This window comes from Stegodyphus dumicola, chromosome 5 (assembly GCF_044657685.1).
Source record: "Stegodyphus dumicola isolate Sdum_Otavi_A_Nest chromosome 5, ASM4465768v1".
NCBI lineage: Eukaryota > Metazoa > Arthropoda > Arachnida > Araneae > Eresidae > Stegodyphus > Stegodyphus dumicola.
The window spans coordinates 86,090,320-86,113,484 of record NC_140772.1 but is presented as its reverse complement, the minus strand read 5'-3'; the positions used below and the strand labels follow the sequence as shown (position 1 = coordinate 86,113,484).

The window sequence follows — 23,165 nt, the reverse complement described above, 5'->3', positions numbered from 1 at the left end:
AATTTTTCTAATTCAAAAATCGAAAATCGGGCTTCGAGGTCTGGTGGCCAGCCCCTTTGTGCTTCCGTATAAAAAATTCCAGGTCCCTGCGTGCGATAGATTTGGCTGGAGAGCTCGGTTAGACAGACAGACAGACACATTACACTTGCTTTTATTATTATAGATGTATCGTCAAAACACCAAACTAACGCTAGAATAAAGAAATCAATTGTTACAATCGAACGTTATTTGAAAACAAATAATAATATCAGTGAGTCAAAAAAACCGTGATTAATTAATTATAAATAATTTTTTTAAAATTTTTCTAATTCAAAAATCGAAAATCGGGCTTCGAGTTCTGGTGGACAGCCCCTTTGTGATTCCGTATAAAAAATTCCAGGTCCCTGCGTGCGATAGATTTGGCTGGAGAGCTCGGTCAGACAGACAGACAGACAGACACATTACACTTGCTTTTATTATTACAGATGTATCGTCAAAACAGCAAACTAACGCTAGAATAAAGAAATCAATTGTTACAATCGAACGTTATTTGAAAACAAATAATAATATCAGGGAGTCAAAAAAACCGTGATTAATTAATTATAAATAATTTTTTTAAAATTTTTCTAATTCAAAAATCGAAAATCGGGCTTCGAGGTCTGGTGGCCAGCCCCTTTGTGCTTCCGTATAAAAAATTCCAGGTCCCTGCGTGCGATAGATTTGGCTGGAGAGCTCGGTCAGACAGACAGACACATTACACTTGCTTTTATTATTATAGATGTATCGTCAAAACAGCAAACTAACGCTAGAATAAAGAAATCAATTGTTACAATCGAACGTTATTTGAAAACAAATAATAATATCAGTGAGTCAAAAAAACCGTGATTAATTAATTATAAATAATTTTTTTTTAATTTTTCTAATTCAAAAATCGAAAATCGGGCTTCGAGGTCTGGTGGCCAGCCCCTTTGTGCTTCCGTATAAAAAATTCCAGGTCCCTGCGTGCGATAGATTTGGCTGGAGAGCTCGGTCAGACAGACAGACAGACAGACACATTACACTTGCTTTTATTATTATAGATGTATCGTCAAAACAGCAAACTAACGCTAGAATAAAGAAATCAATTGTTACAATCGAACGTTATTTGAAAACAAATAATATAAGTGAGTCAAAAAAACCGTGATTAATTAATTATAAATAATTTTTTTAAAATTTTTCTAATTCAAAAATCGAAAATCGGGCTTCGAGGTCTGGTGGCCAGCCCCTTTGTGCTTCCGTATAAAAAATTCCAGGTCCCTGCGTGCGATAGATTTGGCTGGAGAGCTCGGTCAGACAGACAGACAGACACATTACACTTGCTTTTATTATTAACTAGCTGTACCCGCCCGGCGTTGCCCGTGCATTTAGAAAATGCAGATAAGTGAATAGCGCAGGAATAGTAGTGTAGGACTTGTAGACTGTCTCTCTCTCTTCCCCCCCCACAAGCTACAAAAAAGAAATGAATTGTAATTAATCGATTTAATGTATCGTCAAAACAGCAAACTAACGCTAGAATAAAGAAATCAATTGTTACAATCGAACGTTATTTGAAAACAAATAATAATATCAGTGAGTCAAAAAAACCGTGATTAATTAATTATAAATAATAAGCTACAAAAAAGAAATGAATTGTAATTAATCGATTTAATGTATCGTCAAAACTGCAAACTAACGCTAGAGTAAAGAAATCAATTGTTACAATCGAACGTTATTTGAAAACAAATAATAATATCAGTGAGTCAAAAAAATCGTAATTAATTAATAATAAATAATTTTTTTAAAATTTTTCTAATTCAAAAATCGAAAATCGGGCTTCGAGGTCTGGTGGCCAGCCCCTTTGTGCTTCCGTATAAAAAATTCCAGGTCCCTGCGTGCGATAGATTTGGCTGGAGAGCTCGGTCAGACAGACAGACAGACAGACAGACACATTACACTTGCTTTTATTATTATAGATGTATCGTCAAAACAGCAAACTAACGCTAGAATAAAGAAATCAATTGTTACAATCGAACGTTATTTGAAAACAAATAATAATATCAGTGAGTCAAAAAAACCGTGATTAATTAATTATAAATAATTTTTTTTTAATTTTTCTAATTCAAAAATCGAAAATCGGGCTTCGAGGTCTGGTGGCCAGCCCCTTTGTGCTTCCGTATAAAAAATTCCAGGTCCCTGCGTGCGATAGATTTGGCTGGAGAGCTCGGTCAGACAGACAGACAGACAGACACATTACACTTGCTTTTATTATTAACTAGCTGTACCCGCCCGGCGTTGCCCGTGCATTTAGAAAATGCAGATAAGTGAATAGCGCAGGAATAGTAGTGTAGGATTTGTAGACTGTCTCTCTCTCTTCCCCCCCCCACAAGCTACAAAAAAGAAATGAATTGTAATTAATCGATTTAATGTATCGTCAAAACAGCAAACTAACGCTAGAATAAAGAAATCAATTGTTACAATCGAACGTTATTTGAAAACAAATAATAATATCAGTGAGTCAAAAAAACCGTGATTAATTAATTATAAATAATAAGCTACAAAAAAGAAATGAATTGTAATTAATCGATTTAATGTATCGTCAAAACTGCAAACTAACGCTAGAATAAAGAAATCAATTGTTACAATCGAACGTTATTTGAAAACAAATAATAATATCAGTGAGTCAAAAAAACCGTGATTAATTAATTATAAATAATTTTTTTAAAATTTTTCTAATTCAAAAATCGAAAATCGGGCTTCGAGGTCTGGTGGCCAGCCCCTTTGTGCTTCCGTATAAAAAATTCCAGGTCCCTGCGTGCGATAGATTTGGCTGGAGAGCTCGGTTAGACAGACAGACAGACACATTACACTTGCTTTTATTATTATAGATGTATCGTCAAAACACCAAACTAACGCTAGAATAAAGAAATCAATTGTTACAATCGAACGTTATTTGAAAACAAATAATAATATCAGTGAGTCAAAAAAACCGTGATTAATTAATTATAAATAATTTTTTTAAAATTTTTCTAATTCAAAAATCGAAAATCGGGCTTCGAGGTCTGGTGGACAGCCCCTTTGTGATTCCGTATAAAAAATTCCAGGTCCCTGCGTGCGATAGATTTGGCTGGAGAGCTCGGTCAGACAGACAGACACATTACACTTGCTTTTATTATTACAGATGTATCGTCAAAACAGCAAACTAACGCTAGAATAAAGAAATCAATTGTTACAATCGAACGTTATTTGAAAACAAATAATAATATCAGGGAGTCAAAAAAACCGTGATTAATTAATTATAAATAATTTTTTTAAAATTTTTCTAATTCAAAAATCGAAAATCGGGCTTCGAGGTCTGGTGGCCAGCCCCTTTGTGCTTCCGTATAAAAAATTCCAGGTCCCTGCGTGCGATAGATTTGGCTGGAGAGCTCGGTCAGACAGACAGACACATTACACTTGCTTTTATTATTATAGATGTATCGTCAAAACAGCAAACTAACGCTAGAATAAAGAAATCAATTGTTACAATCGAACGTTATTTGAAAACAAATAATAATATCAGTGAGTCAAAAAAACCGTGATTAATTAATTATAAATAATTTTTTTTTAATTTTTCTAATTCAAAAATCGAAAATCGGGCTTCGAGGTCTGGTGGCCAGCCCCTTTGTGCTTCCGTATAAAAAATTCCAGGTCCCTGCGTGCGATAGATTTGGCTGGAGAGCTCGGTCAGACAGACAGACAGACAGACACATTACACTTGCTTTTATTATTATAGATAGATGTATCGTCAAAACAGCAAACTAACGCTAGAATAAAGAAATCAATTGTTACAATCGAACGTTATTTGAAAACAAATAATAATATCAGTGAGTCGAAAAAACCGTGATTAATTAATTATAAATAATTTTTTTTTAAATTTTTCTAATTCAAAAATCGAAAATCGGGCTTCGAGGTCTGGTGGCCAGCCCCTTTGTGCTTCCGTATAAAAAATTCCAGGTCCCTGCGTGCGATAGATTTGGCTGGAGAGCTCGGTCAGACAGACAGACAGACAGACACATTACACTTGCTTTTATTATTATAGATGTACCGTCAAAACAGCAAACTAACGCTAGAATAAAGAAATCAATTGTTACAATCGAAGGTTATTTGAAAACAAATAATAATATCAGTGAGTCAAAAAAACCGTGATTAATTAATTATAAATAATTTTTTTTAAATTTTTCTAATTCAAAAATCGAAAATCGGGCTTCGAGGTCTGGTGGCCAGCCCCTTTGTGCTTCCGTATAAAAAATTCCAGGTCCCTGCGTGCGATAGATTTGGCTGGAGAGCTCGGTCAGACAGACAGAGAGACAGACACATTACACTTGCTTTTATTATTATAGATGTATCGTCAAAACAGCAAACTAACGCTAGAATAAAGAAATCAATTGTTACAATCGAACGTTATTTGAAAACAAATAATATAAGTGAGTCAAAAAAACCGTGATTAATTAATTATAAATAATTTTTTTAAAACTTTTCTAATTCAAAAATCGAAAATCGGGCTTCGAGGTCTGGTGGCCAGCCCCTTTGTGCTTCCGTATAAAAAATTCCAGGTCCCTGCGTGCGATAGATTTGGCTGGAGAGCTCGGTCAGACAGACAGACAGACACATTACACTTGCTTTTATTATTATAGATGTATCGTCAAAACAGCAAACTAACGCTAGAATAAAGAAATCAATTGTTACAATCGAACGTTATTTGAAAACAAATAATAATATCAGTGAGTCAAAAAAACCGTGATTAATTAATTATAAATAATTTTTTTTAAATTTTTCTAATTCAAAAATCGAAAATCGGGCTTCGAGGTCTGGTGGCCAGCCCCTTTGTGCTTCCGTATAAAAAATTCCAGGTCCCTGCGTGCGATAGATTTGGCTGGAGAGCTCGGTCAGACAGACAGACAGACAGACACATTACACTTGCTTTTATTATTATAGACTAGCTGTACCCGCTCGGCGTTGCCCGTGCATTTAGAAAATGCAGATAAGTGAATAGCGCAGGAATAGTAGTGTAGAACATGTAGACTGTCTCTCTCTCTTCCCCCCCACAAGCTACAAAAAAGGAATGAATTGTAATTAATCGATTTAATGTATCGTCAAAACAGCAAACTAACCCTAGAATAAAGATATCAATTGGTACAATCGAACGTTATTTGAAAACAAATAATAATATCAGTGAGTCAAAAAAACCGTGATTAATTAATTATAAATAATTTTTTTAAATTTTTCTAATTCAAAAATCGAAAATCGGGCTTCGAGGTCTGGTGGCCAGCCCCTTTGTGCTTCCGTATAAAAAATTCCAGGTCCCTGCGTGCGATAGATTTGGCTGGAGAGCTCGGTCAGACAGACAGACAGACAGACACATTACACTTGCTTTTATTATTATAGATGTATCGTCAAAACAGCAAACTAACGCTAGAATAAAGAAATCAATTGTTACAATCGAACGTTATTTGAAAACATATAATAATATCAATGAGTCAAAAAAACCGTGATTAATTAATTATAAATAATTTTTTTTAAATTTTTCTAATTCAAAAATCGAAAATCGGGCTTCGAGGTCTGGTGGCCAGCCCCTTTGTGCTTCCGTATAAAAAATTCCAGGTCCCTGCGTGCGATAGATTTGGCTGGAGAGCTCGGTCAGACAGACAGACAGACAGACACATTACACTTGCTTTTATTATTATAGATGTATCGTCAAAACAGCAAACTAACGCTAGAATAAAGAAATCAATTGTTACAATCGAACGTTATTTGAAAACAAATAATATCAGTGAGTCAAAAAAACCGTGATTAATTAATTATAAATAATTTTTTTTAAATTTTTCTAATTCAAAAATCGAAAATCGGGGTTCGAGGTCTGGTGGCCAGCCCCTTTGTGCTTCCGTATAAAAAATTCCAGGTCCCTGCGTGCGATAGATTTGGCTGGAGAGCTCGGTCAGACAGACAGACAGACACATTACACTTGCTTTTATTATTAACTAGCTGTACCCGCCCGGCGTTGCCCGTGCATTTAGAAAATGCAGATAAGTGAATAGCGCAGGAATAGTAGTGTAGGACTTGTAGACTGTCTCTCTCTCTTCCCCCCCCCACAAGCTACAAAAAAGAAATGAATTGTAATTAATCGATTTAATGTATCGTCAAAACAGCAAACTAACGCTAGAATAAAGAAATCAATTGTTACAATCGAACGTTATTTGAAAACAAATAATAATATCAGTGAGTCAAAAAAAAACCGTGATTAATTAATTATAAATAATAAGCTACAAAAAAGAAATGAATTGTAATTAATCGATTTAATGTATCGTCAAAACTGCAAACTAACGCTAGAATAAAGAAATCAATTGTTACAATCGAACGTTATTTGAAAACAAATAATATCAGTGAGTCAAAAAAACCGTGATTAATTAATTATAAATAATTTTTTTTTAATTTTTTTAATTCAAAAATCGAAAATCGAGCTTCGAGGTCTGGTGGCCAGCCCCTTTGTGCTTCCGTATAAAAAATTCCAGGTCCCTGCGTGCGATAGATTTGGCTGGAGAGCTCGGTCAGACAGACAGACAGACAGACAGACAGACACATTACACTTGCTTTTATTATTATAGATGTATCGTCAAAACAGCAAACTAACGCTAGAATAAAGAAATCAATTGTTACAATCGAACGTTATTTGAAAACAAATAATAATATCAGTGAGTCAAAAAAACCGTGATTAATTAATTATAAATAATTTTTTTAAAATTTTTCTAATTCAAAAATCGAAAATCGGGCTTCGAGGTCTGGTGGCCAGCCCCTTTCTGCTTCCGTATAAAAAATTCCAGGTCCCTGCGTGCGATAGATTTGGCTGGAGAGCTCGGTCAGACAGACAGACAGACAGACACATTACACTTGCTTTTATTATTATAGATAGATGTATCGTCAAAACAGCAAACTAACGCTAGAATAAAGAAATCAATTGTTACAATCGAAGGTTATTTGAAAACAAATAATAATATCAGTGAGTCAAAAAAACCGTGATTAATTAATTATAAATAATTTTTTTTTAATTTTTCTAATTCAAAAATCGAAAATCGGGCTTCGAGGTCTGGTGGCCAGCCCCTTTGTGCTTCCGTATAAAAAATTCCAGGTCCCTGCGTGCGATAGATTTGGCTGGAGAGCTCGGTCAGACAGACAGACAGACAGACACATTACACTTGCTTTTATTATTATAGATGTATCGTCAAAACAGCAAACTAACGCTAGAATAAAGAAATCAATTGTTACAATCGAACGTTATTTGAAAACAAATAATATAAGTGAGTCAAAAAAACCGTGATTAATTAATTATAAATAATTTTTTTTAAATTTTTCTAATTCAAAAATCGAAAATCGGGCTTCGAGGTCTGGTGGCCAGCCCCTTTGTGCTTCCGTATAAAAAATTCCAGGTCCCTGCGTGCGATAGATTTGGCTGGAGAGCTCGGTTAGACAGACAGACAGACACATTACACTTGCTTTTATTATTATAGATGTATCGTCAAAACAGCAAACTAACGCTAGAATAAAGAAATCAATTGTTACAATCGAACGTTATTTGAAAACAAATAATAATATCAGTGAGTCAAAAAAACCGTGATTAATTAATTATAAATAATTTTTTAAAAATTTTTCTAATTCAAAAATCGAAAATCGGGCTTCGAGGTCTGGTGGACAGCCCCTTTGTGCTTCCGTATAAAAAATTCCAGGTCCCTGCGTGCGATAGATTTGGCTGGAGAGCTCGGTCAGACAGACAGACAGACACATTACACTTGCTTTTATTATTATAGATGTATCGTCAAAACAGGAAACTAACGCTAGAATAAAGAAATCAATTGTTACAATCGAACGTTATTTGAAAACAAATAATAATATCAGTGAGTCAAAAAAACCGTGATTAATTAATTATAAATAATTTTTTTAAAATTTTTCTAATTCAAAAATCGAAAATCGGGCTTCGAGGTCTGGTGGCCAGCCCCTTTGTGCTTCCGTATAAAAACTTCAAGGTCCCTGCGTGCGATAGATTTGGCTGGAGAGCTCGGTCAGACAGACAGACAGACAGACAGACAGACACATTACACTTGCTTTTATTATTACAGATGTATCGTCAAAACAGCAAACTAACGCTAGAATAAAGAAATCAATTGTTACAATCGAACGTTATTTGAAAACAAATAATAATATCAGGGAGTCAAAAAAACCGTGATTATTTAATTATAAATAATTTTTTTAAAATTTTTCTAATTCAAAAATCGAAAATCGGGCTTCGAGGTCTGGTGGCCAGCCCCTTTGTGCTTCCGTATAAAAAATTCCAGGTCCCTGCGTGCGATAGATTTGGCTGGAGAGCTCGGTCAGACAGACAGACACATTACACTTGCTTTTATTTTATAGATGTATCGTCAAAACAGCAAACTAACGCTAGAATAAAGAAATCAATTGTTACAATCGAACGTTATTTGAAAACAAATAATACTATCAGTGAGTCAAAAAAACCGTGATTAATTAATTATAAATAATTTTTTTTAAATTTTTCTAATTCAAAAATCGAAAATCGGGCTTCGAGGTCTGGTGGCCAGTCCCTTTGTGCTTCCGTATAAAAAATTCCAGGTCCCTGCGTGCGATAGATTTGGCTGGAGAGCTCGGTCAGACAGACAGACAGACAGACAGACAGACACATTACACTTGCTTTTATTATTATAGATGTATCGTCAAAACAGCAAACTAACGCGGGAATAAAGAAATCAATTGTTACAATCGAACGTTATTTGAAAACAAATAATAATATAAGTGAGTCAAAAAAACCGTGATTAATTAATTATAAATAATTTTTTTTAAATTTTTCTAATTCAAAAATCGAAAATCGGGCTTCGAGGTCTGGTGGCCAGCCCCTTTGTGCTTCCGTATAAAAAATTCCAGGTCCCTGCGTGCGATAGATTTGGCTGGAGAGCTCGGTTAGACAGACAGACAGACACATTACACTTGCTTTTATTATTATAGATGTATCGTGAAAACAGCAAACTAACGCTAGAATAAAGAAATCAATTGTTACAATCGAACGTTATTTGAAAACAAATAATAATATCAGTGAGTCAAAAAAACCGTGATTAATTAATTATAAATAATTTTTTTAAAATTTTTCTAATTCAAATATCGAAAATCGGGCTTCGAGGTCTGGTGGACAGCCCCTTTGTGCTTCCGTATAAAAAATTCCAGGTCCCTGCGTGCGATAGATTTGGCTGGAGAGCTCGGTCAGACAGACAGACAGACACATTACACTTGCTTTTATTATTATAGATGTATCGTCAAAACAGGAAACTAACGCTAGAATAAAGAAATCAATTGTTACAATCGAACGTTATTTGAAAACAAATAATAATATCAGTGAGTCAAAAAAACCGTGATTAATTAATTATAAATAATTTTTTTAAAATTTTTCTAATTCAAAAATCGAAAATCGGGCTTCGAGGTCTGGTGGCCAGCCCCTTTGTGCTTCCGTATAAAAAATTCAAGGTCCCTGCGTGCGATAGATTTGGCTGGAGAGCTCGGTCAGACAGACAGACAGACAGACAGACAGACACATTACACTTGCTTTTATTATTACAGATGTATCGTCAAAACAGCAAACTAACGCTAGAATAAAGAAATCAATTGTTACAATCGAACGTTATTTGAAAACAAATAATAATATCAGGGAGTCAAAAAAACCGTGATTAATTAATTATAAATAATTTTTTTAAAATTTTTCTAATTCAAAAATCGAAAATCGGGCTTCGAGGTCTGGTGGCCAGCCCCTTTGTGCTTCCGTATAAAAAATTCCAGGTCCCTGCGTGCGATAGATTTGGCTGGAGAGCTCGGTCAGACAGACACATTACACTTGCTTTTATTATTATAGATGTATCGTCAAAACAGCAAACTAACGCTAGAATAAAGAAATCAATTGTTACAATCGAACGTTATTTGAAAACAAATAATAATATCAGTGAGTCAAAAAAACCGTGATTAATTAATTATAAATAATTTTTTTTAAATTTTTCTAATTCAAAAATCGAAAATCGGGCTTCGAGGTCTGGTGGCCAGTCCCTTTGTGCTTCCGTATAAAAAATTCCAGGTCCCTGCGTGCGATAGATTTGGCTGGAGAGCTCGGTCAGACAGACAGACACATTACACTTGCTTTTATTATTATAGATGTATCGTCAAAACAGCAAACTAACGCGGGAATAAAGAAATCAATTGTTACAATCGAACGTTATTTGAAAACAAATAATAATATCAGTGAGTCAAAAAAACCGTGATTAATTAATTATAAATAATTTTTTTTAAATTTTTCTAATTCAAAAATCGAAAATCGGGTTTCGAGGTCTGGTGGCCAGCCCCTTTGTGCTTCCGTATAAAAAATTCCAGGTCCCTGCGTGCGATAGATTTGGCTGGAGAGCTCGGTAAGACAGACAGACAGACACATTACACTTGCTTTTATTATTAACTAGCTGTACCCGCCCGGCGTTGCCCGTGCATTTAGAAAATGCAGATAAGTGAATAGCGCAGGAATAGTAGTGTAGGACATGTAGACTGTCTCTCTCTCTTCCCCCCCCACAAGCTACAAAAAAGAAATGAATTGTAATTAATCGATTTAATGTATCGTCAAAACAGCAAACTAACGCTAGAATAAAGAAATCAATTGTTACAATCGAACGTTATTTGAAAACAGATAATAATATCAGTGAGTCAAAAAAACCGTGATTAATTAATTATAAATAATAAGCTACAAAAAAGAAATGAATTGTAATTAATCGATTTAATGTATCGTCAAAACAGCAAACTAACGCTAGAATAAAGAAATCAATTGTTACAATCGAACGTTATTTGAAAACAAATAATAATATCAGTGAGTCAAAAAAAACCGTGATTAATTAATTATAAATAATTTTTTTAAAATTTTTCTAATTCAAAAATCGAAAATCGGGCTTCGAGGTCTGGTGGCCAGCCCCTTTGTGCTTCCGTATAAAAAATTCCAGGTCCCTGCGTGCGATAGATTTGGCTGGAGAGCTCGGTCAGACAGACAGACAGACAGACACATTACACTTGCTTTTATTATTATAGATAGATGTATCGTCAAAACAGCAAACTAACGCTAGAATAAAGAAATCAATTGTTACAATCGAACGTTATTTGAAAACAAATAATAATATCAGTGAGTCGAAAAAACCGTGATTAATTAATTATAAATATTTTTTTTTTAATTTTTCTAATTCAAAAATCGAAAATCGGGCTTCGAGGTCTGGTGGCCAGCCCCTTTGTGCTTCCGTATAAAAAATTCCAGGTCCCTGCGTGCGATAGATTTGGCTGGAGAGCTCGGTCAGACAGACAGACACATTACACTTGCTTTTATTATTATAGATGTATCGTCAAAACAGCAAACTAACGCTAGAATAAAGAAATCAATTGTTACAATCGAACGTTATTTGAAAACAAATAATATCAGTGAGTCAAAAAAACCGTGATTAATTAATTATAAATAATTTTTTTAAAATTTTTCTAATTCAAAAATCGAAAATCGGGCTTCGAGGTCTGGTGGCCAGCCCCTTTGTGCTTCCGTATAAAAAATTCCAGGTCCCTGCGTGCGATAGATTTGGCTGGAGAGCTCGGTCAGACAGACAGACAGACAGACACATTACACTTGCTTTTATTATTATAGATGTATCGTCAAAACAGCAAACTAACGCTAGAATAAAGAAATCAATTGTTACAATCGAACGTTATTTGAAAACAAATAATAATATCAGTGAGTCAAAAAAACCGTGATTAATTAATTATAAATAATTTTTTTAAAATTTTTCTAATTCAAAAATCGAAAATCGGGCTTCGAGGTCTGGTGGCCAGCCCCTTTGTGCTTCCGTATAAAAAATTCCAGGTCCCTGCGTGCGATAGATTTGGCTGGAGAGCTCGGTCAGACAGACAGACACATTACACTTGCTTTTATTATTATAGATAGATGTATCGTCAAAACAGCAAACTAACGCTAGAATAAAGAAATCAATTGTTACAATCGAACGTTATTTGAAAACAAATAATAATATCAGTGAGTCAAAAAAACCGTGATTAATTAATTATAAATAATTTTTTTAAAATTTTTCTAATTCAAAAATCGAAAATCGGGCTTCGAGGTCTGGTGGCCAGCCCCTTTGTGCTTCCGTATAAAAAATTCCAGCTCCCTGCGTGCGATAGATTTGGCTGGAGAGCTCGGTCAGACAGACAGACACATTACACTTGCTTTTATTATTATAGATGTATCGTCAAAACAGCAAACTAACGCTAGAATAAAGAAATCAATTGTTACAATCGAACGTTATTTGAAAACAAATAATAATATCAGTGAGTCAAAAAAAACCGTGATTAATTAATTATAAATAATTTTTTTTAAATTTTTCTAATTCAAAAATCGAAAATCGGGCTTCGAGGTCTGGTGGCCAGCCCCTTTGTGCTTCCGTATAAAAAATTCCAGGTCCCTGCGTGCGATAGATTTGGCTGGAGAGCTCGGTCAGACAGACAGACAGACAGACACATTACACTTGCTTTTATTATTATAGATGTATCGTCAAAACAGCAAACTAACGCTAGAATAAAGAAATCAATTGTTACAATCGAACGTTATTTGAAAACAAATAATAATATCAGTGAGTCAAAAAAACCGTGATTAATTAATTATAAATAATTTTTTTAAAATTTTTCTAATTCAAAAATCGAAAATCGGGCTTCGAGGTCTGGTGGCCAGCCCCTTTGTGCTTCCGTATAAAAAATTCCAGGTCCCTGCGTGCGATAGATTTGGCTGGAGAGCTCGGTCAGACAGACAGACACATTACACTTGCTTTTATTATTATAGATAGATGTATCGTCAAAACAGCAAACTAACGCTAGAATAAAGAAATCAATTGTTACAATCGAACGTTATTTGAAAACAAATAATAATATCAGTGAGTCAAAAAAACCGTGATTAATTAATTATAAATAATTTTTTTAAAATTTTTCTAATTCAAAAATCGAAAATCGGGCTTCGAGGTCTGGTGGCCAGCCCCTTTGTGCTTCCGTATAAAAAATTCCAGCTCCCTGCGTGCGATAGATTTGGCTGGAGAGCTCGGTCAGACAGACAGACACATTACACTTGCTTTTATTATTATAGATGTATCGTCAAAACAGCAAACTAACGCTAGAATAAAGAAATCAATTGTTACAATCGAACGTTATTTGAAAACAAATAATAATATCAGTGAGTCAAAAAAAACCGTGATTAATTAATTATAAATAATTTTTTTTAAATTTTTCTAATTCAAAAATCGAAAATCGGGCTTCGAGGTCTGGTGGCCAGCCCCTTTGTGCTTCCGTATAAAAAATTCCAGGTCCCTGCGTGCGATAGATTTGGCTGGAGAGCTCGGTCAGACAGACAGCAGACAGACAGACACATTACACTTGCTTTTATTATTATAGATGTATCGTCAAAACAGCAAACTAACGCTAGAATAAAGAAATCAATTGTTACAATCGAACGTTATTTGAAAACAAATAATAATATCAGTGAGTCAAAAAAACCGTGATTAATTATAAATAATTTTTTTTAAATTTTTCTAATTCAAAAATCGAAAATCGGGCTTCGAGGTCTGGTGGCCAGCCCCTTTGTGCTTCCGTATAAAAAATTCCAGGTCCCTGCGTGCGATAGATTTGGCTGGAGAGCTCGGTCAGACAGACAGACAGACAGACAGACACATTACACTTGCTTTTATTATTATAGATGTATCGTCAAAACAGCAAACTAACGCTAGAATAAAGAAATCAATTGTTACAATCGAACGTTATTTGAAAACAAATAATAATATCAGTGAGTCAAAAAAACCGTGATTAATTAATTATAAATAATTTTTTTTAAATTTTTCTAATTCAAAAATCGAAAATCGGGCTTCGAGGTCTGGTGGCCAGCCCCTTTGTGCTTCCATATAAAAAATTCCAGGTCCCTGCGTGCGATAGATTTGGCTGGAGAGCTCGGTCAGACAGACAGACACATTAGACTTGCTTTTATTATTATAGATTTCATATTTTGTAAAGCATTTATGAGTTTTTGATTAAGAAACTCAATGATTTCAAAGCGAGCAAAGACAACACTGTATGGGTAAAAACATTTTTATCTCCAGTGTGCAAGACTGTGTATTGGAAATTCTAAAGATGTGTTCTTTTTAAAGTATTTTACGATATTGCTGTTGAATTGAATTTCATGGTTTAAGTTCGAAGAACGTGATATTTAAAGGTAACACACAAAACGTTTAAAAAAAAGTGTCTTTGAGCATAATATATTTTAAAATTTTTTATTTCCTGAAGATGAATTAATAATTCCAAGGTTTCATAAAGCTATTAGTGTAGCTAGGAAAACAAGATATGATGGCATACTATTAAACTTCAATAGAAGATCACCCCATTTACTTAATTTTTTAAATCACATTTTAAAAATCTTGGTCAAGTGTAATAGGAATATGCTTCATTATAAATAAGAAAACATCTTCTTTGACGACAGGCAATTTGCAAGGATCTAGGTGATCAAATCTAATTTAAATATTTTCTCATTCTTGATGTTCAAATATGATATCACTCTTACAGTTAGCAAAGTGTCATAGTTTCTTTAATTAAAATCAATTTCTGAAATACCCACATATGAAAGTTCAAAAAATACTCTCTGTTATGCTCCTTTTTTCAATGATTTGTATATACAAACACTATGGATTTGTATATAAGCTAGAGAGTCAATTAGACACAAACAGTAATACTAATAATATCTACCTAATTCTTTTCAAATTATTCTTAAATGTCCACCACAATTAATACACAAGGAAAAAAGTTTACAAATAATAAGGAATTGTGCCTTTTAATAATTTATATATCAATAAATTTTAATTAATTAAATAAACATATTTTATGAAAATATTTTTTATTTCAAATTTCATTCTTAGATGACAAAAATTATTAGATAATCCGTTATACAAATAAAAACACATATCAATGTGCTATCATTACATTTAAAAAAATTACAAAATTCTTTTACCTAAACACTTTTTTAGGCATGAAATTAGTTCTTTATAAACTTATTTTTATAAAGTGACATCTTACAATAGATATCTGTATGGCACGATATATACAGCAGGTGAAACCTAATCAAGGCACTTTATATAATAACAAAACTCAGACAAATTTTCTCTAATTAAATTTTTTTTTCCTCCTTTTCAAAGCTTCATCTTTTTTCTTTTTGATTTCTTCTGGTGTACACTTTGGATTTTGTGACACTGTGTCTGTAAATCAATAATATTTTCTTAAAACAAAAATAAAGGAATTATTTACACACTACATTCAGATGAAGAAAATCAGTACTTTTTCCTTAGCTGGACACAATAGTCACCAATAGCAGATATTTTCATTTTAGTTATTTTCACCACACTATACTTTGTCAAAGAACTGAAAAGTCTGCATCTATACAGAAATTACAACACTCAATCAAAATTAGAAAAAAGAAATGAATGTACAAAAGAAAAATAATATTATAAACCAAAAACTTTTAATCTATTTAAGAGGTACTATAAAACTCTGGTTCAAATCATGTTTCTTTATAAACATTTTTTCATTACAACAGGTAGAATCACTCTACCAGCATTGAATGTCATCTCCTAATTACATCTGCATGTCATGATTTTTCGCATTATTTGCATCAGTATGCAAAACGTCTTTACCTTGAAAAGTAGTACAAGTTGCTCCATTCTTAAAGTCTCGAATTTTCATGGTAATTAAACATATTAACATCCTAGTAAAATAATTAACCTTAATTATTTACCTTTATTAATTAGAATCCACACATAAAATGATGGTAACTGAAATAATGGCTGGTGCCCAACTTGCACCCAGCTAAAGGTAAAGTACAGTCTATTTAACAATGGCATTATTAAACAGCTTAACTAAAATTTTAATTATATGATTTAAAATTACACTTAATAAAACTAAAATCATGAAATTTACTTTTACATCTACTTATTACTATCAACTTTTACTTCACTTTTCAGTTTTTGTTAATACTAGACGTCAACATCAAAGGACACATGACAGATGGATGCTACTTAATTTACAAACTGTAAAAAAATTTCTTGAGCAAATAGAAAATGAAAAAGAAATGGAACTAAATAAAGAAGAAATATTCTTATATATTTAAACTTCTAATATCAATCAGCAAGCACAGGATATTGATCTATTCCTTTCTAATCATTTATTATTATCTGTGCTAGGAAAAATAATTAATTAAGTTAAAAATTAATATTTGAAGATGTGCAAAAAATAAAAATTCTCGCAATAAATATACAAAGAAAAGTAGGTAAAATTTATTTATTAAAAAGAAAAGAATAACAGAAGAATAAATTATAATTATCTACTTTCAAATCAATTCTCATTACATCGTATTATACAAACAAAATTTATTAACCGCTTGCCTGATTATCCCGAGTCATCTGAAGTTCGTATATATTGAGTTAATTATTATCCCGTGAAAACTCGGACGAAGCAGAATTTGTTAGTATGATTTGTTTTATCACGGTTTTACTCGGCCTGCAGGAAATAAAAGGAAATATTCAGCTTTGATTGGCAGTTTGCCAAATTTTGTTGGTTGCGCGGTTCCTTTGGAGGGATTGAATATTGTATAGTATACGTCGGCTTGTGGATTAGTAATGTATAAAGAATACATGCGTTGAAAAAAAATAATAATGGCAATGATGCAAGACAGCGAAAGCGATGATTTTTCAGATAATGATTATGAAGAGGTAGAAAAAAATCAAATCCAACAAGACAGTGCACTCTGTGCTCCCGTGAAAGAGATTCCAGCGGTAAGCCAGTAAGAAGAAGAGGCCAGATACCAGCATAGAATGTCAGGTATCACTTTGTGTTGTCCCTTGTTTCAAAAACTATCATACAAAGACTAATGATTAACTTTTTTTCGTTTGCTTGAGAAAACTCAGGATAGTAAACTAATATTAAAACTAAATACTTTTACACCTTCAAAAAATTCAACTTGAAACCTGCATATTTTGATTTGTTTTGTTTTTGTTGTTTAATAATAAAATAAAAAATGTGATGGATGATTTTTTGCAAGTTTTTTCAAAAAAATTTGTAAGGAAAGCGGTTAAAAGTCAGTTTATAAAATTTTGAAAATTAAGCACATTTACATCAACAGCTTAGTCTTAAATGGATAATCATTTCAACTGACAAGTTGCAATCTATTCAGTTTTGAATTTATCAATAGAATAAATTAGTATTCAAAATATCAAGAATAATAATCTTTACATGTATAATAAATCTTATGATCTCATTTTTATCTTTCTTCAGCACTTTTCCATTAAAGCCACACCATTCAGTGAATTTTTTTTTTGTTCTGGCATTTTTTTGGGGGGGGGGCTACCAGGCATTGCTAGTTTGGTTTGGTCTTTTTCCAGGCAATAAATGCCTTTATAACCATTGCCTGAGAATCACATTTTTCATCCAAACCTCTGCTTATATATATTACAATGCATTTCATGCCTCAGAGCCATGAAACGTAGTTTGCCATGAGATCTTCTGTTTCTTCAGGAAAGAGGTATTGTTTAAAAGGAAAGACTGCATTTGAACAACCACCTCATGAAATTTAAATGTTCTGAATGAACCAAGCTGAAATGGCTATGCAGCTTTCATTCATGCTGAGAAGAAAAAATTTGATGCAGACACCACGCGACTTCTGTGTATGGAATACAGTCAAAAGTCTTTAATCCGGACTCGTCGGGACTTCGGCGATTCCGGATTATAGATCATCAGTTTAAATCTGGTAAGATGGCATGCAGAAATTATAAAATTAAAAATATTAAACCATAATTTATAAAATAATGAGCAATTATGATGTAAAGGGTATCAAAATTTACAAAAAAAGAAGTTTAATATTTATTTGTTTACTTTATTAAACATTTCTTTCAACGCGCGCATGTGTAAAGTATACCTTACACATAGCCGAAATTAGAAAATTGCAACCAGAAAGCTATTTGATTTGTATTCGTGATATTTATAATGACGAGGAATTTGATTTAAATCATATCGGACGGAGTACATCGAGATTACATACTACATTTAGTAAGGAATTATACGCCGAATAAAATAAAAACATCTGCCCTGAAGATAACAATAGTGCTGACAGATCAACTTCCAGTTCATTGCGCACCGCAACGTCCCTGCTTAGCCGCACTTAAACAACTTTCAACTGTTGATAATTCTACATATATTGCATGCAGATTAACTAAACCTTAACTGGAAAATAAGAACAGCATAATTCAATCATTTTATATGCAAAAAAAAAAAAAAAAAATGCACAATCTACCGACTTATTAGAATTGAAAAAATGAGCTCACCAAGCTGAATAACAGAGTGGGTGTATTATACAGGGTGTATCAGTACAGCAGTGACAAATTTTTACGAGAGATAAAGTACACCTAGATGATGGGAAAGTAGCAATGCATGGTTGGAAAAGCTTTCCTGGTGCAGTAGTGACGACACAAATTGCAAAACGGGAAAGACACAAACAGCGAGACAAAACATGTTTTATTATGTTTAGTACAGCAGAAGACAACAAATAAGAACAAAAACAAACAACAATCATCATTAAAGAAGGTGTTTGAAATTTTGACCCTGGACCGTGATGCAGGCCTCACTTCTCCGGTACATAGAAGATGCACGATGCACGGTTCCTGCATCATGGTACATGTCATAATTTCGATGCCTCCTTTGATGATAATTGTTGTCTCTTTATGTTGTTTTTCTCTTTGTTTTTTGTTATACTCTCAATAATAAACAACCCGAATAATTCAACTGTTCGTGTCCTTTCTTTCTTGGGTCTCATGTCATTACTACTGCGCCGGGAAAGCGTTTCCGACCACGCATTTTTATGCGATTTCCCATCATCTAGGTGTACTCTATCGCTCCTGAAAGTTTGGCACCACTGTACTGATACACCCTGTGTGTACATATAAGACTGATTGCAACTAAAATGGGAGGTACACAACTACACATCATAGCAGTTCTATATACATAATTTCAACATTCTGAGGCCCCTTGTTTTTGAGTTATGCGAGATATACGTATGTACATGTACCTACATGCGTATGTCAGGAAAAAATCTCTTCCGAATCCATTTTAAATCAATTTTATAATACATTTGGGGGGGGAAGTCTCTTTTTCTGTCCTTACGTACAGATGTCATGGAAAAACATCATTAAATTGCTTTTGACAGCGGTCAAAATGGATATTTTTGTTGAAATACGATACCTAGAATTTTTCGTGATTACAATACTTCTTTTACTTTGTACAAGGAAATAAAAACTGTTCTGAGTACATACATGGTTAAATGAATCATGCATTCTTTTTGTCTTTGAAGTATGGTTCATTTACTTATGATATAATGAGTAACATCTATGAGACTCTGTCAACCAAAGCTTGCTTCAAATGAATCACAACATAATGGTTCATTGGAATAATTACATGACAGAAGTATGTGCCAATTCCTTGTAATCTCATTCTAATGTTAAAATTGATAGATGCAACAAATATGTGGAAGCTGATGAAAGCTTATTCACAAAAAGCTAAAAAAAGTAGACAGTGTTCTTTTCCTAGAGTGGGTTTTAGGAGGATTTTGTCATGAAATTAGAGAATATTTCCTTGTTGCTGCTTTCAGTCTTTTGTACTATTTAGTAACAAGCCAAAGGCAAGGGAAAAGAAATAAATGCACCAAAATGATGTCAGAAGTTTGCGGTATGGCTTTAACAGAAAAGCACCAGTTTTTCTACTAATTTTCTATATATCAATTATCCAGGGTCAATGACATTAAAAAAGTTGAAAAAAGTCATTTTAGAGTTTCTCACAAAATTATTATAAATACTCACTTTCTACTTCATCTATCCATGAAAGGACTTCTGGTTTGCAAAGAATAGATTCATCACCAAAACTTACATCAAAATTACTGAAAATCTCTCCACTACATGCTTCTTCAGCTTCAGAGACTAATGCTGAAGATATGCTGTTTAAATTATTCTCACTGACTTTTTCAGTATCCTCTTCAAAAAAAGATTCTAATTCTTTTAAAGCTATGGCTTTGCAATTACGTTCAGAAAACTCATTTTGGTCTGATTTATTTGTTGCATTTAATATTTCATTTTCTGTACCTTCTCCCTTTTGACCAGGAAGAGTTCCACTTAAAACTTCATCAGGAATGAGACTCAGAGCAACATCAGCTTCCAGATACCCATTGTCCCAATCATCATCTGATCCTGAGTCCCATTCAGTAATTATCTGTGATGCTAAAAATTTTGCTTGCAAATCTATGTAATTTATTTCATTTAAAGATGATTTTGTTTTATAGATAATATTTGGCTCTTCAATGACTATCTTGTCAACTTTTGAAGGTTCTGTTTCTGGTATTGTTGATGTAATCTCTAAATTTTGTTTACATGTATCTGTGGCAAGAGAATTACATGATTCCATTTGAGTTGCTGTTACTAAAAAACTGTTATCCAGATCACCCCACAATTCATCAGCAGAATCAAACTCTTTATTGTCCACTTCTAGAAGTGACTTTTTAAAAGAAACATTTGATTTAGATTCATTTTCAAATAGATTTTCTTGTACATCTTCAGCAACCACACTTTCCCTAAAGTTTAAAAAGAAAAAAAAAAAAAATACATTTAAACACTTTCATATTATCAAAGAAATGAATAAATAAAGTGCATACATGGTACTTGCTGATTTTGAAAGATGGTTTGTCCATATTCTGGTGCAAAACCTTAGGCGCCTGATTTTGAAAGAGGCAGTACACTAAGAATTCTATAAAAGAGCAATCAATCCTAAAATTTAAAAGTTAGATGCATACCTAATAAAACAATTTCTAGAAATCCTTGGGTTTTTTTTTTTTCCCCCATTGTTGTTTGAACAGCCATGGTCGGAAAGAGGAACATTATTGGGAACAGCCATTCTTGAGAAAGACTGAAGTATGGGAATGTCTGCTCAAAGTTCCCACACATCTAACAGTAGACTTATTGTTGTGCATCAGCCATCTGTTGCCAACCACCCCTGTAAGCAATAATGGATCGCATTCCAAGTCAGAGTCTGGGAATAACATCAGAACAGAAAACAATTAGGATGAATGTGCCAATTGAGGGATGCCTCTAAAATTTCAGGCAAACGAGAGTCCAGGAAGCTATTTAGACATGCCCAGAAATTCTGAAACAAAAAATCATGGGCATGGCCCAGGTATCAGACAGAGAGACACTTCCCTTGTGATTAGTAGTCTGTCAACATCATTTCTGGATCTCTTCCAAGAGATCTGGTAGCATGCAATTCCCTACTGACCTGCATGCAGCTGGCTTGGAATGGCCAAATGTGGCAGGAAATGTTAAAGACTATTGAATTTACCCCACATTGGGAAAAACACTGATGTCTGGCTAGTGGACTAGCACTTGATTGAAGAAACCTGTTTATGAACTTTTATTTTTCTCCAAAGTGAACAAACTTTCATGTAAAGGAATATTTGCTTTCAAATTATTTACATATAGCTCAGAATTTAAATAAATTAAATACGCTACTCCTTAGCCTCTATACAAGTCGCCAAAATAAAAGGTATAAACGAGATACAGCTATTTTCAAACATATTTTTGACCCGCATTCTAACACTCTGTTTGCAAATTTCACATTGCATTTTCATAAAATTCCATCTTTTATTAAGTATAGTAACAAAGTCCAAAAACCGATTCATTGGGCGTTTTCAGATTTGGATGTTTTCTGGGTATTAGATCATCAGTTTAAAACTTGTAAGATGGCATGTAGAAATTATAAAATTAAAAATATAAAATAATGAAGCATTTATGATCTAAAGGGTATCAAAATTTACAAAAAAGATTAATATTTATTTGTTTACTCTATTAAATATTTCTTTGAATGTTAAGTTGTTTAAGTTGCATTTTTTGTGCTAATATTTTCCCTTTAATTCTGTAGACAGGCATTATTTCTTATTCAGTTACAAAGTTCCATTATCCAAGTCCTATAATTGGTGTGTCAAGAATTCCGACTAACTTGCCAATTGAAATATTTTCATTTTCAATAACCTCTCATCTTTATTTATTACCGTGTCTCCACATTTCTTTAAAAAATCCATTAACTGGAAAATTTAACCTTTGGTTTGCTATATCCGTAAACCTTCACATTCATGGCTATAATCTTCATCATCCTCACCATGAAATATGCTAGCTGGCGATAAATTATGCCAAGTATGTTTTTAAATTATCTGGAGACATATCCTCCCATAATCTTGTGATGCTTCACAAAGGAGATTTTATGCTAAAATATTTCAAAAATTCTTGAATATTCATTCCATTATTCAAGAAATGTAACATGGATTTTAAAAATTCTACTTTATATTTGCATTTTCAGCATGCATGCCATTCCGATATTCATAGGCTGAATGATGGATGTACAATTTGGAGGAAAGAATAATAGGAATACATTCTCTTTCACTAAAATTTTAAGTGAAGTATGAGCCAAACAGTTGTCTACAATCAGGACAATTTTTGCATCATCAGGTAAACCAACCGGAACCTACATGTATATCACATAGGCCTCCATAAACCAACCGCATTCTGCCGAGCCTCGGGTATGAAATGATTTTCAAACCAACCATTCATTAACACTAGTGTCATCGGTGTTCTTTTATTTGCACAGTATATAACAGCAAACTCTTTATTCCTTTAAATGCTTGAGGTCATGTATTTTTTCCGATTACAAAAAGTTTACACTTGTGCGTTCCTGCAGCATTTGTGCATGCTAAAATTGTTAGTCTCGCTTTGGAATCTTTGACAAGAGTTGGAACCTTTTCTATAGAGGTTGCCAAGATATTTTGCGATATATATTGCCTGAAAAGACAAGTTTCATCATCATTGTAAATTTGTTCTGGAGATAACTTTTAACTATTAATGAGTTCAATGAATTTATCTGCATATAGTTCAGCATAAAATTTTAACCTCAAACTGTTAACTGCCTTATACCAT

At 33.3% G+C, this 23,165-nt stretch overlaps 1 protein-coding gene across 2 annotated transcripts in view; it reads right to left on the bottom strand.

Moving 5' to 3' along the window:
• Nucleotides 1-14,980: 14,980 nt before the first annotated feature.
• The window catches only part of LOC118202027 (uncharacterized), a 34,324-nt gene continuing 26,139 nt past the window's right edge, over nucleotides 14,981-23,165 (bottom strand). Inside the window, exons 8-9 of one of the 2 annotated variants that reach the window (XM_035374187.2) lie at nucleotides 20,013-20,776; nucleotides 14,981-15,368 (exon numbers count right to left, since the gene is read on the bottom strand). In XM_035374187.2, coding sequence (XP_035230078.1) covers nucleotides 15,277-15,368; nucleotides 20,013-20,776 — 856 coding nt within the window. In that variant the 3' untranslated portion in view covers nucleotides 14,981-15,276. The other variant, XM_085816851.1, reaches the window with a different exon arrangement.